Raw genomic sequence first — 19,002 nt, forward strand, 5'->3', positions numbered from 1 at the left:
CACTTCTGTCAAGAGGGCGCCTGTGTTATGGGGTTATTTAGGACCACGTGACCGGGTGGCAGGCTCAACAGCTAAGGCGGTTCTTTGAAATCAGAAGACAACCTGGGTTTGTGTGCGCGCTGGGAAAAAACTACCCAGGTGGGTTTGGGGACCGGTGTTCCCAGAACCCTTTGCAGCGTCCCAGCGATCCTGGGCCTGGCAGCGCAGGTGCCCCTTTGTGGATGGGTGGACCGGGAGTCTCTGCTATGTGGTGGAAGAGACACTCTACTGGGTTGGGGTGGGGCTGTTTGTGACCTGGTGGCCTGGCCTGAAACCCCAAAGCTGCCCAGGTACCCCCAAACCCCCAAAAGCTACCTTGTTGCATTATCTCCACAATCTGGACAACTTTATCCATGTGCTTCCGAGCGGCGATGAGGCCTTGAAGCATCAGCATCTTGTAATAGTTGAACATGTCGCCATCCAAGCCTCCCATGACCTGAAAGGAGGGCAAGGGGGAAAAGGAGGAAAGTTCAAGATGGGCGTCCAAAGAAGGGCTGGAGGAACAGGGAGGAGATTGCAGAGACCTCCCTAAGGACAGGGAGACTTAAAGCTTTCCTGCATGCAAAACTGTGGAAAACCCATATTCTGTGGGGAGCCGCCCAGAGTGGCTGGGGAAACCCAGCCAGATGGGTGGGTTATAAATAATAATAATTATTATTAATAGCAGCTGTCAGGGAACTGCCATTGGCTCAAAGGCGAGAGGTGGAGGGGCAGTTCTGTTACGGGGAACCTCTGAAAATCTTGCGAAGCAGTTCCTCTTCCGGCAAGGAGAAAGCCCCAGTGGAGAAGAGGTTCAAGGAGCAGAGGATGCTAGTAAGAGCCTTAACATCGCGTCTGAGCAAGCCGGAGAGGAGGGAGGCACGCCCTTGCCGTCGCCCGTCATGCACAGTACTTTGAGGCGCAGGGAGGGGCAGAAAAGGCTGGGGGTGACGAAACTTTTATGTTGGGGGAGGTACAAGAACAGACCACTGCCGGATTCTGCTAGCGATTGAGCCAGACATGAACTTATGACGCTCTTCACTGTAAACAGTTTGCCCCAGAATAAAGCCTGTAAAAGAAAGGTCGGAGTCCTGCCTGGTTACTCTCGAGCAACCGCAATAGCACCCCACAAATAGCACTAGAAGAGCTTGCTGGATCAGGCCAATGGCCCACTAGTCCAGCAGCCTATCCTCACAGTGGCTGACCAGATGCCCGTGCGAATCCTGCAAGCAGGACATGAGCACAAGGGCAATTCTCCCTTCCTGCCGTTTCCAGCAAATGGGGTTCAGAAGCATCAGACATCATGGCTAGTAGCCATCGATAGCCCTCTCCTCCATGAGGAGACTGGTTCCTTTCGATGGGATTGCTTCAGCAAAAGACTGCCTGCACCCGAGACAGTGTGTGGGTTGACCAACCTCCTCGGCTTCAAAGAAGCAGAAATAAGAAATACCGTATTTTTCGCTCTATAAGACGCACCAGACCACAAGACGCACCTAGCTTTTGGAGGAGGAAAACAAGAAAAAAAATATTCTGAATCTCAGAAGCCAGAACAGCAAGAGGGATCGCTACGCAGTGAAAGCAGCAATTCCTCTTGCTGTTTTGGCTTCTGGGATAGCTGCACAGCCTGCATTCGCTCTATAAGACGCACACACATTTCCCCTTACTTTTTAGGAGGGAAAAAGTGAGTCTTATAGAGCAAAAAATACAGTACGCCTTAACTAGGCTGCTTCTTCCTGTCCCCCCTTTAGAATATTCAAAAACTGCTTGATCCAAGAAACTTCTCGCAAAGAACTGCAGACAAAAAACAAGGCAGGAGTTCTCTCTCCCTTCCACCCACCACCAACTTACATCGACAAACTCAGAGGTGAGTTTGAAGGCCGATGTTTCAAAGCCGAGATTCCGGGGTGAGCTGGAGAGGATGAACCCGAAATCTATGTGGATTATGTGTCCGTCTGCATCCAGCAAGATATTGCCATTGTGCCTTTTGGGGGAGGGTGTTGCAGGGTGGGAGGAGACAAGGCAGAAAAAACATTATTTATTGCATTCATATCTTGCCATTCTCTACAAGGAGCTCAAGGAGGAGTACGTGGTTTCCCCCCTCCTCATTTGAAAAAGGTCAACTATCTACCGCATGGCTTTTCGTAAATTTTCCAAACACTTTCCCCTTCTCATAGATTACGTGGCAGCAAAGCAGGACCCAGGCAGCTGCCCGGAGAGGACGTGATTCAGGGAGCACCAGATTTATTGTGACCATCCTTTCCTGGGAGGAGGGAGACCCTGAAGGCAGGGACACCCACGTTGTTCTACGGGACCGCCTCTCCTGGTCTGCCCCTTAAGGTCCACAAACAACAACACTTTGGAGGTCCCAAGTCGCAAGGTGGTTAGATTGGTCTCAACGAGGGCCAGGGCCTTTTCAGTACTGGCCCCGACTTGGTGGAATGCTCTGTCACAAGAGACCAGGGGCCTGCGGGACTTGACATCTTTCTGCAGGGCCTGCAAGACAGAGGTGTTCCGCCTGGCCTTTGGTTTGGACTCAGTCTGACCCTTACGTTTCCGATTTACGGGCTACTATTAAAATGAGGCTGCATTTTAAATTGTATCTTAACAAACTGGTTTTTTGTTTGTTTGTTTGTTTGTCCCCCCCCATTATGTTTTATTGTAATTTTATTGGCGTTAGCCACCCTGAGCCTGGCTCTGGGTGGGGAGGGCGGGGTATAAATAAAAAAATTATTATTATTATTATTATTATTATTATTATGCCTGAACCCACTTCTGGCACCCAGGTAGAAGGCAGCTTTACTGAGCGGGTTTGTGGGCTTTTACATCTGTTGTGAGTTGGCCCACCCTAGTTGAGGTCCAGGGTACAGGGGGATATTTAACTTACCCCAGAGGTGCCACCCACTGGCGCCTGATGGGATTCCCTAGGGAGTCACTAAGAGGCAAGGGGCTGGCACTAGAGCTGTCAATGATCCTCAGACTTCGAAAAGCTGAGATCGCTGGATGGAGTTCATCCACTATGCTGAATTCACTAAGCTAAATAATTTCAGCTGGGCTTTGAATGAATGTGCAATTAATCATTGCCATTTTGACTTTTATTGTGCTGTTACCTTCCTTAGTGGGTTGTGAAAACCGCTATTCCAAACCACGTTTCTTGTAGGGCAGGGTAGGCTGCACTGGGGGTGAATTTTTGGAACCAAAAGGTTGGTGTTGCCTGAAAAAGTTTGGGAACCGCTGGCGTTTAACTCGGGGGACTGTGGAGACTAATTAGGCTCTAAGCTTAATTGTCGGAAAGCGGCTTTCCCCTTTCTTTCCCTCTCCATCCCGTCACTGACGCAGGCTGCTCCCTCTTGCTCTGAAACTGGCAGCAGCGAGGATTCTCTTCACGATGTGCTGAGCGCTCCTTCTCTGCCCACTGCCTCACCCCAGCTTCCTCCACGACTCCCTCACCTGTCCTTGACTTGCAGCAGGTAGCAGACCAGGCAGTAGCCGGCGCAGCTCTGCACAAAGTTGCGCTGGGCGGTCAGGAAGGCCTCGGTGGTGTAGTTCCCATGCTCCTGCAGGAAGTAGTCCAGCAGGGAGAGCTGCGACTGCTTCTTGACCTGGTGGATGGAGACGGCGTTGACCACCGGCTCAATCATGCCGCTGTCGGCAGAGATGACGAGGATTTTGTATGGCTTGATCCACAAGGGGACGCGTTCCTGCTCCCAGATGGACTGGAGGAGGAAAGCAAACAAAAGAAAGGTGTTTTGCAACAGGAGACCCTTGTGTTTTTTGGGTAGGGGTGGCGGGGGGAGAGAAGTCCAGCATGCAAAATGTCCCTTACAGAATTTTGACGGGCATCTCCAGACTAAAGGGGTGTCCCAAACAGGAGGAGACGCTCGAAAACCGAGGTTCCACTGTATTATGATTTTTATTCAAATTTATATCCACTTTTTTCCTCCAGGGAGCTCAACATGGCATGCCTAGTTCTCTTCCACCCCATTTTATCCTCACAACAAACCTGCAAGGGAGGTTAGGCCCCCAAGAGCTGAGCAGGAATTTGAACCCAAGCAGAGACATCACCTTGCCAACAAAGGTCCGTATAGTTAAAGCCATGGTTTTCCCAGTAGTGATGGATGGAAGTGAGAGCTGGACCATAAAGAAGGCTGGTTGCCGAAGAATGGATGCTTTTGAATTTTGGTGCTGGAGGAGACTCTGGAGAGTCCCATGGACTGCAAGAAGATCCAACCTCTCCATTCTGAAGGAAATCGGCCCTGAGTGCTCACTGGAAGGACAGATCCTGAAGCTGAGGCTCCAAGACTTTGGCCACCTCATGAGAAGAGAAGACTCTCTGGAAAAAGAGCCTGATGTTGGGAAAGATGGAGGGCACAAGGAGAAGGGGACGACAGAGGACGAGATGGCTGGACAGTGTTCTCGAAGCTACCAGCATGAGTTTGACCAAACTGTGGGAGGCAGTGGAAGACAGGAGGGCCTGGCGTGCTCTGGTCCAGGGGGTCACAAAGAGTAAGACACGACTAAGCGACTAAACAACAACAACTCTCCCAGGTGCTAGTCTGACACTCTAACCACTACACCAGTGCTGCATCTGACTTGACCAAACTCAGCAGCCCTTGAGGGAGAAAGGAGAAAGAGGGAGCGCCTTGAGGCACTGCTGTGTGGTATTCCCTACCTGAAGCTGTTTGAGCACCTGGAAGGCCAGGAGCTCTTGCCGGAGATCATCGCCACATTTCACGATCACAGAGAGGAGGCGCCAGTTTGGGAGGTGGCCGTACGGAGAGCCCTCCCGGATCCGCCTGCAAAAAAGCAGCAGGAAGCAGTTGGTTCCGCCCTGGCCTGGCGCGGGAGACTCGGGCCACCCTTGCCAAGCCCTGAGGAACCCGAACAGCCCTGTTGCCCCACACAAGAGATGGGGAGAGCCTTCCGGCCTGCAGCCATTGCCTGGCTTCTTAGCACGTCAGGCCGTGGAGACACAACTGGGGCCCCACCACCCTCTGCTCTGACCCCGCAGTGCCCTCACCTGACTTTCTCCTGCCACGGCTCCTTCAGGGCGACGGCAGAAGGGTCTTCGGGGTCCCTCTTGAAGGACGTTGGAGTGTGGGCAAGCTGTTCTGAGAGGCGTCTCCTGCAAGAGGAAAGAGAAATGTTAAGTTGAGGGGGGGATTTTGCTACACACGGAAGGAGAACTGGACTACTGCATTTTTCGCTCTATAAGACGCACCCCCCCCAAAAAAGGAAGGGGAAATGTGTGTGTGTCTTATGGAGCGAATGCAGGCGGGAGGCTCTGCTCAGCGCTCCCTTTAAAGAGCTGCGTGGAGCATGTGTGCGGCTCTTGGGGGCTTTTCCCCAAGGAGGGACAAGGGCTGCCCCCAAGAGCTGCACACACGCTCTTTTAAGGGAGCGCGGCTCTTGGGGGAGCCTTAGCAGCGTGCAGCCTCTCCCGGGCAGGGGGAGCCTTCATCCCGCTGCCCGGGAGAGGCTGCGCACAGCTATCCCATAAGCCAGGGGAGCCAGCCGGATCGCTGCGCTGCAATCCCTCTTGCTGTCCTGGCTTATGGGATTCAGAATATTTTTTTGCTTGTTTTCCTCTTCCCAAAACTAGGTGTGTCTTATGGTCTGGTGCGTCTTATAGAGCGAAAAATACAGTATACTATTCTCAGGTTTTTGGGGTTTTTATAAGGGATGTTCTATTCCTAGACCTGAACCCCTCATTGCCAAGCAGCAGACGTTTCTTCTAGACTCCCACTCACCTGATATCTCCAGCAGCTATAAAGACAGGCTCTTTGCTCTCCTGGCTGGTGATGCTGTCTACAGAGAACTGGGAGATGTTGTCACAGCTGTTGGTGTGAATCTCTGGGAGCTGGAGAACAAAGGAAGGAAGGAAGAGCTCAGTGGAAGCAGAGAGGTTTCATCCATTTCCATGGCACATTGCTGAAGGAAAAGCCCTGCTATCAGCATTGCTTTAGCTGCACCTTCAAGGGCCATCAAAAAAGATGCAGCCCATTTCACCCTTCTGACAAAGGTAATCAAATTCCTGATCCAGGGATTTTTCTTGGACCTTTTTGACTTTATTGTGACCAACTATAAGCCTCTTGTCTTCATCAGTGATCAAGTCAGCACCCATAAAAGCAGCAGTGGTGACGGCAGCAGTGGTACGTACTTGGTGTAATTAATGCCAATTCATAACTTCCATCATTTTCATCTTAAAGGTAAAGGGACCCCTGACCGTTAGGTCCAGTCATGGACGACTCTGGGGTTGCGGTGCTCATCTCGCTTTGCAGGCTGAGGGAGTCGGTGTACAGCATCTGGGTCATGTGGCCAGCATGACTAAGCTGCTTCTGGTGAACCAGAGCAGTGCACGGAAATGCCGTTTACCTTCCTGCCGGAGTGGTACCTATTAATCTACTTGCACTTTGACGTGCTTTCGAACTGCTAGGTTGGCAGGAGAAGGGACCGAGCAACGGCAGCTCACCCCGTCACGGGGACCTTCTGATCAGCAAATCCTAGGCTCTGTGGTTTAACCCACAGCACCACCCGTGTCCGCATTTTCATCTTAGGCACCAGCTATTTGTCCTTCGTTTTCATCAGCAGAGAAAATTATTTCATTGGACGGCACTGAAGCCCCTTGCTGACTTCTCTGCTTATATTTATCAAGCCTTCCTCTCTCGTCTTCTTGCTCCTCCTCCTTTTTTACACTTCTGTTATGCATAAGGGAGATTTGGCAAGCTAATCTGATGTGCTCAGATAATTCTTAATGATTTTTATGCATTTCTCCCCCTTTTTTCACACAAAAGGTTTGAATAAGACAAGTTTAAAGTGACTGGAAATATTCCACCAAAACGTTAAAAAGCCAGCCTTTTTATATTTGCGAAGCAAAGCTAAATGATAACGATTTCATCAAATTACCTCCACCTGCAGCTCCCCAATGTCGTCCACAGACCAAGCCTCGTCATCGTTGTCGTAGTTGGGGACAGTGGTGAAGCTGCTGGCCCGCTGCTCGTGCGTGATCCCGCACTCTGGGAGGTTCTCCACGGACCGCGTGCTACGGATGCGGTTCTCTGGGATCCGGGCCGGGACGTTAGTGGTGTCGAAGTTTTCACATTCAAGTACTTCCACGTAGATTAGGTAAGGAGCCTGGAGACAGGGAGAAGGGAGGGAGAGAGAAAGAAAGAGAAAGAAGGACTCTGACTGGACAAGTTTACAAAGTCTGATTAAACAGGACGGGAGATTTGTGGTGATGTTTTGGGGACAGGCAGCTTATTTCTACTCTGGGCGAAGGAGGGCTCAGTGCACTGTTCTTCCCAACACTTGGTTCCTACTGCTAATTGCAAAGTGTGCCTCTGCCTCCACCATTTTTAACTTTCGGGGGGAATCTGGAAATGTTCCTTGGGAAAAGCTCCCTTCAAACTGTTTCTGCATGGATCCAGAAAAATGCATTCAAAGTTATGCATTGATGGTATACATATCTACCATTACCGAGCGAAATGACTAAAAACTGATCAGCCATGTGTTTGAGAAATGCATTGGTTTTCTTGTCTGCTTAACTCATGTGTGGGTTGTTGGTTTGTCTGTTAATACTAAGTTCCAGATTTGTGAGTTTCAGATTTCAAGCAGGTCTGTGTTTAGTCTTCTAACGCCTTGAGGTAGCAAGGCGTGCTGCAGTCATCAGGTGATAAATGAGATCCTTATGGGAAAGATGTCAAGCAGTTTTCCAGCAGTAGGACAGCAGTGCCGTTCCCCGAGAAGCTTTTCTACTCAAAACAAAAAGACTTCGGACACTGCCACCACATGTGGATCCATGAGCTGGTGACCTTGCAATTTCTCCCGCACACAGCTGATGCGTTTTCAGCCTTGGGATCTACTTCTGAGTAGAATTTAGCTGGACGCAACCCGATTCCACTGGAGCTCTTGCCCCCATTCCTTCCTCAGCCCCCTTACCTTGTCCTTGGAGTTCAGCACGACGGCCTGGGTGTGTGGGACCCGCACCACGTGGTGGTCAAACCCAGCGGTGGGGAGCCAGACACGGGCCGGCAGCTTGTGGTTGAGCAGGGAGAGCTCGGAGATGAGGCGTTGCGTCTTCTGCTCTTTGGTCGGCAGCGTCGTCAGGCGCTTCCCGATGGCCATCAGAGACTTGATGAACTCTCGCTCCGGGGCCAGGCGGACGGGCTGCGCAGGGTTGTGGGGCTCCCCCGCCCCCAATTTTAGAGGGAGGGAGAGAAGGAGACAGAAGTTGGAACCGGTTTTTGCACAGAGGGTGCCTGCCTTCAGGACCCTCAGACTTACAGGAGGATGCCAATTTTTGCCTGACAAATGAGAGAAAGGTTCCTATTCTAATATCTGAATGACCAGGATTAGGTCGGGCCGAGAGGGTACCTAGTTCAGTCTTCTGCCCGCCACCCTGGGGGTGGGATCCAGCTCACGTTTAACTCAGGCCACATTCGCACCATACATTTAAAGCACTATGATACGGCTTTAAACAATCATGGATCCCCCTCCAAAGAATTCTGGGAACTGTAGTTTAAGGGCACTGGGGGTTGTTCGGAGATCCCCTATTCCACGCACAGAGCTATAGTTCCCAAAGTGGTTTAAAAGGGAGCTCTGGGACTGTAGCTCTCTCCCCCTCCTATGCAGCCTCCCGAGAACACTCCACACCCTGAACAAACTACAGTTCCCAGGATTCTCCAGGGTAGGTGGGAAGCCATGACTGTTTAAAGCAGCATGATGTTGCTTTAAATAGGAAGCGCAGGTGGGGCTATATGATTATCACTTTAAACAGTCATGGCGTCCCCAAAGAATTCTGGGAACTGTAAGGGCCCTGGGAGTGGTTAGGAGACACTCTACTGCCTTCCCTGCAAAGAGCTACAATTCTTTGAGTTCACTTTGAAAGATTATCTTTTTACACAGGTTAGTAACAGCATTTAGGGTTCAATGTGACTGGGGCTGCCTAAACAACATAGGCTCCCTGCCTACTATTGGGTCACATCCACACTAAACGTTTGAGAAGCAGGAACTGTAGTTTATCCCCATGGAACTATAATTCCCAGCATCCTTAACACACTACACTACTTACTTTGGTGGCAAGCCATGTGCTTTAAAACGATGGTGTGGATGTGACCTTAAGACTGCAAAAAGGCAACAAATCCACATTTCAGTCTTCTTTAACTGCCACCCCCCCCCCCTTGGAACATTCTCATTTTCTTGCAGATGTCTTGAAACCTGAAGCCACCCGCCTCAAACCCCAGCAAAACCTTTAACCTTTTACTCTTGATTGACACCAGCCTTCCTCTCCAAAAAAACCCCACAGAGAGGTTGCTCTTTCTCAAATAGCCAGCAGAGGGTGCGAAAAGCTAGGAATCCTTTGAAAGAACACCAAGCAGTGCTGCACAGAAGTTGCTGCCCTCGCTGCTAAAAAGTCCAAATTGTTGACAAGCGTTTGTGAACAATGCCAGCTTTATATATACAGTCGTACCTTGGAAGTTGAACGAAATCCGTTCCGGGAGTCCATTCGACTTCCAAAACGTTTAGAAACCAAGGTGCAGCTTCTGATTGGCTGCAGGAAGCTCCTGCAGCCAATCGAAACCCGTGTTCGGGTTCCAAAGAACGTTCTCAAACCGGAACACTCACTTCCGGGTTTGCGGCGTTCGGGAGCCAAAACGTTTGACTCGCAAGGCTTCCAAGGTATGACTGTACAGTATATATATATAAAACCAACCTAGCAAGGAAGAGAAGAGACTGTGTGTTTTCCTGTTTGCTTTTTAAGCAAGTAATTTATATGATTTATAATTGTTAAGCGATTAAACGCTTAGGAATGTCAAGAAGACACCCACAGGAACCGTCACCTGTGCAAAGAGGATGAGGAACACCTGCGGAGTCCCACAGCTGTGCTTCCATGGCCAAAGGTAAGGTTAGGGTGTCGCGTGGTCCAAGAAACACCTGGATGGCCACAGATGCCTCCATCACCCTTGGGGTTAAAATCACAGAAGGTTGAACCCAAAGGGCACCAAGAGGTGCGCTGTGCACTCCAGAAAGGCATTCGGACTCAGTCACCCTCAAAATAAAGCCACATTGGACTACCTTTCAGGGCAGTCAGGATGCTGAGACGCTGGACCAATTTAGGCACTGGACACTATATACAGCTAATTATTTCCACTGATGATGGTGATTATTAACATCGCAGTGGGGGGGGGGATTCCATTTCCTGCATAACTGCTCCCTGCCCACCCCCCTTCTTCAAAAACAACCGGCTTCACTTCAGCAGTTTACTCTCCTGTCACAGGGAAGGATTATTTTTTAAAAAAGGATAATTTGAAATTAATAAGCCATTCCTGCCACCACCAAAATCAAGCGCTGGTCAAAGAGACATGCAGTAAAGGGGAAGGGGGGGCAAGGGAAGGGTGTTAACTGTATGAAGCTGGTGATGAAGTAGAGAGCACGCAAAAAGGGGGGGGAAGGTTTTTTGGCAGGGGGAAAGAGAAAGTTAAGAGGGGGAATGAAGGTGCTGAGCACAGAGGAGAGAGACTGCCCTGGTTGGAGGGAGGAAGGGATTCCCTGACAGCTTTGGGGTGTGTGGGGGAAAAGGGGGGGCTTTGGGGCTGCTGTGTTGCCAACACAAAGTTTCCCACCTCTCCCACACTGGGGGAATCAGGTCACACCTGATGCAACTGGAACTTTTGCCACGTTAAGACGCCTTAAGGAGCCACCAGGATTCCCTGTTGGGGTCTCCCCTCACCACCACCAGAACAGGTAATACCCCACCTCAGGTTGCTACAGAGCCCCACAAAGCAGCAAATTAGGGTAGCTGGGATTCAGTTCTCAGCAGCGCTGTTTACCAAGAAGCCCTGGCCCCGCTGAGACTTGCCCCTGGCCTAATCGGAATTATAGGACCGCAGCCAAGAACAATATAGGAAATCTCTTAACGTTTCTGTAAAAAGATTTTGGAACAAAGAACTCTGGGTTTTCCAGATTCCAGAGTTTTTCCAGCAAAGGGGAGGGGAAAAGGCAAGGGTCCGAAGCAGAGTTGTATGCCAGCCCATAGAGAGGATCTGTATGGTTTGTGGGAGCTGGAAAAGATCAACCGCCTGAGATCCTGGAAAAAAAAACTAAGGCCTGAAAGTGTCTGATCAGGGTGGGCTGGCTTCTGCAGTCAGGCTCCTGCTCCTGCCCTCCATGAAATAAACCACGGTTTAGTGTTATGTGCAGGCCAGGCCAAATGTATAGCTATGGTTTGCTCACAATCATCCCTTCTCGTCTCCTTTCCAAATTCAGACTGTAATAATAATAAATTTTATTTACCGTATTTTTTGCTCTATAAGACACACTTTTTCCCTCCTAAAAAGTAAGGGGAAATGTGTGTGCGTCTTATGGAGCGAGTGCAGGCTGCGCAGCTATCCCAGAAGCCAGAACAGCAAGAGGGATCGCTTCTTTCGCTGCGCAGCCATCCCTCTTGCTGTTCTGGCTTCTGAGATTCAGATTTTTTTTTTCTTGTTTTCCTCCTCCAAAAACTAGGTGCGTCTTGTGGTCTGGTGCGTCTTATAGAGCGAAAAATACGGTATATCCCGCCCTCCCCAGCCGAAGCCGGGCTCAGGGGGGCTCCTTGGGGCTGGCACAACTTTGTTAAGGAGGCATAGGCAAAGTCGGCCCTCCAGATGTTTTGGGACTACAACTCCCATCATCCCTGACCGCCGGTCCTCTTAGCTAGGGATGATGGGAGTTGTAGTCCCAAAACATCTGGAGGGCAGATTCTGCCTATGCCTATTGTTAAGTGCTAGTGCTTAGATAGCACAATAAGCCACAACCCAAAGAGGAAGCAGGTGAAGATCCGTTCTTCTTCCCCCACCCCTAAAAAAACAACACTGTAGGAACCTACAGCTCCTCTGGATGTCGTTGGACCTCAGCTCCCATCATCCCTGTCTCTTAGCCATGCTGGCAGGGGCTGATGGGAGTCAGAGTCCCTCACCCTCACACCCACATTATAGCAAAGCCTTACGCTTGAGATTCCTGAGCTGGGGAGGGCCATCCAAGGAAGGGGGGTGGAGAGGCGCTGCTTACATTTGGAAGTGGCCAAACAGATTGACAAGCAAGCAAGATGGTGTCCAATGAAGCAAGGCAAATCTTTCCGTTCCACTTTCTTTCAATTTCTCAACCTCTTTCCCACCTGAAATTCTGCCTGCCACATTTCCGCGCCAGTCTTTGAATGATGATAGTTTTAAAGCACTCACAAACTCGCCGGTGTTTTAGTGCGCGTCATTCCTAATACACTGATTTTCGGATGCAATCTCCCCCTAAACATACGCATTTCCTGCATGCTTGTTTTCTAAATGAATTGTTTTTGTAAACACTTTCCCCTAATACGCACATGCATTACTTTTTATTTTATTTTACAAAAATAAATAAATTCAACTTTGGAGAATTGCACTGCAAAACCCAGAGAACTGTGGGGTGTCTGTGTACTGGGTTTTGGGAAGCATTAAACATGAACCAAAATTGATATCCCCTCCCCTCCCCTTGTCCCATATTGAAGCAAGAGGGAGGAGGGATGGATTTGAGAGAAGAGAAAGGCTGGGTTGATTGACACAAGACAGAATGGATTTAAAGACAGGGAGGAGTTTTCGATTGGAGGAACTGAAGGATCTTCCCCAAAGTCCAAGCCTATGTTCTCATCACGAGCTCATACGTTGATTCCACCCATTATCAAGAAGAGGGTCGGGTATTCTTAGGGGAGAAGAAGAATCAGGTATAATTGCTAAAAGCAAAAATTTCAACGAAAAGAGGGGAGAAATTATTTGTAGACAGATGAGGGAAGAAAGAAGACAAGCAAATGAAAATTTCTACTCAACGCAAGGCACGCCAAATTAAAAATATATGTGATAATTGAAGGGCAGCAGAGAGAACAGCATTTCCTCTTTTAATTGCTCATCTGAGCAAAGAGAAACAAAATATGAATAAGGAAGGCCTGCGACGAACAATTCAATGGTGCTTCCAAATGTTTTCCTTATTCAGGCCTTCAAAGCAGGCAGGTCACTTGCTGCAAGACTTCCACCGCCACCAGCCTTGTGCAGCCTGAGGCAGTGCTGTGGATACGCTGAACTTGACTTTGAAAAATGAAAGACAAAAATCCCTTTGCTCCCAAAATAAGAAGAGAGTGCGTAATTCAGAATGAAATATTCCGCAGTGTAATCCAATTTGAAAAGCCGACTCCATCTCCGTGAGCCCAAGGGAGGAGTCAATTCTTGCTTCGTCAAAATTTAGCATCTGAAATTGCACAGCTTCCTCTCCCCTCCCCATTCATTTTCCTTTGGTGCTGTGTATATTAGAATGCAAGCCAACAGGAAGTAAAGACTATTTTGTTTTTTAAATGCTTGTGTGTTTGGGTTCAGATGCTTCATATATATTATAAAATAGTAAGTCACTGCAAATGCAATGCTAAGGACTAAACAAAGCTCTTGGAATGCTGAACTCTTCATGAGTGATATGAATTAACAATGGGCTGTCCTATGTATAAAAGGCCCTTTGGGCTTATAAAATGCCACGTGTAAGACCACGAAGAAAGGCCACGAGATTAACTACTGTACTTGCTTTGTAGGAGGCCTAGAACTCTAGCTGTAAGAGGATAAAATGCAATAGTTTAGCAGCAACAGCAGCAGCCAGGCTTCCTTCCACTTATAAACATTTCAGGAAAATCAAACTAGGTGCACTTCTAGAAACGGGTTTGCTTCTCACAATTTACAGAGCCTGAAATACCTGCTTGAGGGTTATGGGGTGTGTGTGGCTAGACCTGGGAGACTGGCACAGGCTGGAACCATTTAAGCAGGGGCTACTGGGATGCACTATGGTTGTGAAACGTTCACTGCTTGTTTGGGAGCACAGTGGTACCTTGAGTTACATTACCTTCGGGTAATGTAATTTTGAGTTACGAACGCGGCAAACCCGGAAGTGTATGCTTCCGGGTTTCGCTTCGCGCATGTGCAGGAGCGCTCTATCGCACCGCGCGAGTGTACAGAAGTGGCGCCTCCGGATATGGACTTTTCGGGGTAAGTACAGACCCCCAGTACGAATTATCTTCGTATCCAGAGGGTCCACTGTATAGATCTCTGTGGGGCCATCAAAACTCCGAAATATCTCTTCCCCATTCCACGGTCTGTCTGGATCACTGCCCCCCACCCATGTGAGCACTAAACCATGGTTTACCAAACCAGGGTTTGCCAAACCATGGTTTAATGCTGTGCGTGAATGCTGCCCAGCAGCTTAACTATGGTTAGAGGCTGCTCGTTAAGGGAAATGATTTATTAAACTTACTGTTAAGCATAGGTGAGAATTACGTGTGAACGGAGACCACCTTCTCAACTGTGGTTAGGAGCTGTCGCTGCCCCAAAGCTTCACGAGTGAAGAGTAGCTAAAAGTCCAAATTGCTTCAAGGTTCAGCAGCTATTGGCTGGTGCCTTTTGTTGGATGCATTAACAGCAGGGCTCATTTAGTTTGGACCTTAAGGGTTAAATCTGTCAAGTGTTCAAGTTAACTGGCCCAAAGGGGGATGGGGTGGAGGTTTTGCATAGCAACGAAATAGAATGGCAGCACATTCCCTGATTGGCTGTGCCATTGTGATCGAGTTTTCCCCCTCTGTATATGGGGTCCACCGTCTCGCTGCTATGTACAAGGGCTTAAACCAAGGAAGAAAAAGCCTTTGTGTTCCTATCTCCTCAAATTATACAGTGATTTTGTTCAGCTTTGCTCTGTCAAGTGTTATCAGAGCTTTTCTGCCTGGAATCTGCCTGTATTATTTAACACTTTTTAACTACAGTGGTACCTTGGTTTAAGAACAGCTTAGTTTATGAACAACTTGGATTAAGAACACTGCAAACCTGGAAGTAGGTGTTTTGGTTTGTGAACTCTGCCTTGGTTTAAGAACACGTTCTGCTTCCTGTTGAGTGTAAATTGAGTTCCCTGCTGCTATGGGAAAGCACGCCTTGGTTAAAGAATGCTTTGGTTTAAGAAAGGACTTCCGGAGCGGATTAAGTTCGTAAACTAAGGTATCACTGTATTCGGTGACATAGTAAACCAAGGTTTTTTAAACAATGGCCTAGCTCCAACTGTGACTCTATTAACTACGGTTAAGCGTTATGTGCCATAGAGACCACTGGCTGCCAATCTGCTCTTGACACGACTTTAGTATAAACAAGACAAACCTGCTGGGGAGCCTCATACCATGCAGAGCTCCACAACCCCCCTTCCCAAGCTCAACATGCACGCGAGTGGCGCATGAGTGATGGAAGAGAGAGAGAGAAAAGGGCATGACAGCCAAAGAAGCTGGTTAGCCAAAGAGGCTCAGTCAAAAATGGCTAACAGCAGTGTAGATTTTGGCTTGCTGGGGTGATTTTATTTCATTTTTCCCCAAGTGGTGGAAGAGAAGAGAGGAATGGATTTTGCCTTTGATGCTCTGCAAGACGCGTTTGCCAAGGGTGATTGGCGGGCTTAGCAAAGTGGCTTAAGATGACAACAGAGAGGAAATGCTGCTGCGAAAGAAATTATTTGTTGTTGATTTTTGGTAAATCACGGGAAGGGAAGCAGGCAGCCCAGTTGGAAGAGGTGGGGGAGAAAAACAAAAAAAGCTGAAACGCAGGCCACTTACGGAGCAAAATGATCTATCAAGGCTCTCCGTACTCGATGACAACTCCTGAGAAATGAATGAGAGGGAGGGGGAAAGGGGTGGGGGGGGGTTTTTGTTTTCATTTTTTTAAAATGTAAAAAAGGAAGGGGGAGGGAGGGAGAAAGTCGAGGAGAGAAAAGGCAAGTTTTTTGTTTTTTTAAAAAACCAGCTCTGCACATTCCCTCCCCACCTGCCCCATCTCAACAGAGAGAACAAACTGCAGGCGCTTTGCACGGCAAAACAAACCCCCGCCCCCGGCGAAACAATTCAGTGGCGGAATATTCTGTCCTCCTGCACAGGATAGGAAGGGGCTCAGAGAAACAGCGCTTTGCTTCCGACGCAGGAGAGCCAGAGGAAGCCAACTCCTCTTCCTGCTGCTTGCTCCAGCACCTACCTGGTATTCAGAGGTAAATTCTGGAAACCAGTGCAACTGCATGGTCTTCTGAATGCTGCAGAGCTGTGACTCCCCGACTAACAACATCTGGGAAAGGCCACAAGCTCCCTATCCCTGATTTAACGGCCTCGGTCCAGTATACCTGAAGGAGCGTCTCCACCCCTATCATTCTGCCCGGACGCTGAGGTCCAGTGCTGAGGGCCTTCTGGCGGTTCCCTCATTGCGAGAAGCAAAGCTACAGGGAACCAGGCAGAGGGCCTTCTCGGTAGTGGCGCCCGCCCTATGGAACGGCCTTCCAGCAGATGTCAAAGCGATAAACAACTACCTGACATTCAGAAGACATCTTAAGGCAGCCCTGTTCAGGGAAGTTTTTAACGTGTGATATTTTACTGTATTTTTGGTTTCTATGGAAGCCGCCCAGAGTGGCTGGGGAGGCCCAGCCAGATGGGCGGGGTATAAATAATAAATTATTATTATTATTTAAGCCATCCAGGCTACAAGCAGTTGACAAACCTCTCCTATGATCTTATTTGAAAGTTATCTGAGCTAGCAGCGCTCCCTGGAACCCACAAATTCTTTAAGTTAATGCGGAATAATTAAGACACTTGGTTGGCATGGAAGGCAGCAGGCAAAGGTCTGGCTTAATGCCTACAGGTTGAACAACCTGTCTCCCCCCACCCCCCGCCAGAGGTTGCCTGCTTTCCAAAACGCCTCCCTGGAGACTGGAGGCTTGGCAGAGGCGCTGAGGATTTTAGAGACTAGATCCCCAGATCCACTCCGGAACAGCAGCTCCCAGGATCTCTTCTGGGACAGATCCTTCAGCTTAATACGAGGCAGGGCGCAAAGCCCACTGGGTGTCCTTGGGACAGTCGCTTGTGAGAACAGAATGGTGGGTTTCGGGGAGGAAAACGCAGGCAACACCCTGGATGGACAGCAAGGTAATAAAACTATAAAATAACCCGTTTGCAACAGGTGGAACAGGTCGGTGCTGAACAGGGAGCAATTCTGTTAGAAGGATGATTGGGGGGGGGGGAGTTCTACAAAAGTGGGAATCAGACAAAGAGAGGTGGGAGATTTTCAGGCTGTGTTATATCCTCCCCATCGTTAATCTCACACCCCCTCCCATTTTGCAAAAAAGGGAGTTTTAAAAGCCTTTTAGGGCAAGTCACTTTTTTTTACGAAAGGAGGCCAGGGTTTCATCAGAGCCGAACCTTACTAAGATGTAAAACCAGTAATAACAATAAAAACAAGAGGAGGAGAGAGAGAACTCACCTTAAGAAAACCAAAGTGAAACCAAAAGTGGGGAGAGTGGTTTGTTTTGACAAGTTTCCCTTAATCACATCACTTCTTTTTCCCCCCAGGAAGATGAACCACCCTGGAAAGGACTCCGTCTCTCTGCCAGCCTACAGCAGAAGTGTGGAAACTGCTGCTGGACTGCAGCTCCCATCCCCAACCACTGGTCATGCTGGCTGCCAGGGCTGATCGGAACTGGGAGCTGAGCAACATCTGGAGGGCCAGAAATGCTCCCCACCTCTGAACCCAGAGTCATTCTGCTGAAACCAACACCAGGGACGGGTATCATGGGCTATCTAGCACAGGCTTCGACCAGTCAGGTTGCCTGGTCACCTGGGGCGACTCTCAAAGGCCTCCAGGCAATCCAACACAGAAGGGCTTTGCACTCTTTCCCTGCTCGGCATAATTTTGCACACCTCTGTTGTGTTCTCCAATCTTCCAGTCGCTTCCTCCCTTCCCAACCTGAGCATGCAGGGGAGAAACTTTGACCTTTCCTCACCGGGGAGGCATTCCACATACATGCGCATGTTTTTCTGCATCCCTTTAAGCTCGCCATTACCATTTTATTTGAGACGGCTGGGGGAAACTATGCTACGTCTCAGCACAGCTATTTCCAGATGCGGGAAAGGATGAGGAGAGTAAGAAGCAAGTCAGCATAGGGAAAAGGGAGAGGAAAAGACAGTATTGATGCCAAGAGGAAGGGTGTGTTTGTATATATAGAATTGTAGAGTTGTAAAGGAACTCCAAAGGTCCTCTAGTCCAGGCATAGACAAACTCTGGCCCTCCAGATGTTTGGGACTACAATTCCCATCATCCCTAGCTAACAGGACCAGTGGTCAGGGATGATGGGAATTGTAGTCCCAAACATCTGGAGGGCCAGAGTTTGCCTATGCCTGATCTAGTCCAACCCCCTGCAATGCAGGACTCACAGAAGACAGGATTTCTCTACATCCACAGTTAATATATTCATAGAATCACTGGACGGTTGGAAGGGACCCTTCTGTGGATGGGACAGTCCATCCTGTTCATATGGACCGGCCACAATATCCATCGTTCTCTCATCCAAAGAGCCTATGTCAGGCTTCCTCAACCTCGGGCCTCCAGATCTTTTTGAGACTACAATTCCCATCATCCCTGACCACTGGTCCTGCTAGCTAGGGATCATGGGAGTTGTAGGCCAAAAAACATCCAGAGGGCTGAGTTTGAGGAAGCCTGGCCTATGTATTAAGATTATCTCCTGCAGAACTGACGCAGCGATGGCTGGATGGACTTCGCCCCACATTTACGGCCGGCTATTAATGATGGTTTTCCGCTTGCAGTCCTCGCGGGGGCGAGTCGAGAGGAGATGAATGGCCGACTGCTCCCCCCATCCTGGCTCTGGGTTCGCTGACGATGCTTTTCTCCCCAGCACAGGGATAGGCTTTGTTATGCGTGCGCAAGGAAGATGGTGTTATTTCCAAGAGCACCAAAAACTAGGCCAAATCACGCGATGAGGACCGCTCCCCCCCCCCCCCAGTTTATGGAAAACAGAAGCAGGCATAGAAGCCAGACGGAGGAAGTCTGGCCAAGTCACCGAGGGGACAGAAATGGTTGGAATTCTTCTTTTATGTTCAAAGGGCCAAAAAAATAAAAATAAAAAATTGAACGAGGCCAGGAG

At 49.2% G+C, this 19,002-nt stretch overlaps 1 protein-coding gene across 2 annotated transcripts in view; it reads right to left on the bottom strand.

The window, feature by feature from the left end:
- Positions 1-19,002, bottom strand: part of PI4KB (phosphatidylinositol 4-kinase beta) — a 49,390-nt gene that overhangs the window by 5,095 nt on the left and 25,293 nt on the right. Inside the window, exons 4-12 of one of the 2 annotated variants that reach the window (XM_081891419.1) lie at positions 15,641-15,685; positions 7,954-8,181; positions 6,922-7,149; positions 5,766-5,875; positions 5,036-5,140; positions 4,688-4,811; positions 3,466-3,731; positions 1,867-1,999; positions 355-475 (exon numbers count right to left, since the gene is read on the bottom strand). In XM_081891419.1, the coding sequence (XP_081747545.1) occupies positions 355-475; positions 1,867-1,999; positions 3,466-3,731; positions 4,688-4,811; positions 5,036-5,140; positions 5,766-5,875; positions 6,922-7,149; positions 7,954-8,181; positions 15,641-15,685 (1,360 nt within the window). The remainder of the gene's footprint in view (positions 1-354; positions 476-1,866; positions 2,000-3,465; positions 3,732-4,687; positions 4,812-5,035; positions 5,141-5,765; positions 5,876-6,921; positions 7,150-7,953; positions 8,182-15,640; positions 15,686-19,002) is intronic. The other variant, XM_081891420.1, reaches the window with a different exon arrangement.

This window comes from Podarcis melisellensis (assembly GCF_964234715.1).
Source record: "Podarcis melisellensis genome assembly, chromosome: 16".
In the NCBI taxonomy this organism is placed as follows: Eukaryota; Metazoa; Chordata; class Lepidosauria; order Squamata; family Lacertidae; genus Podarcis; species Podarcis melisellensis.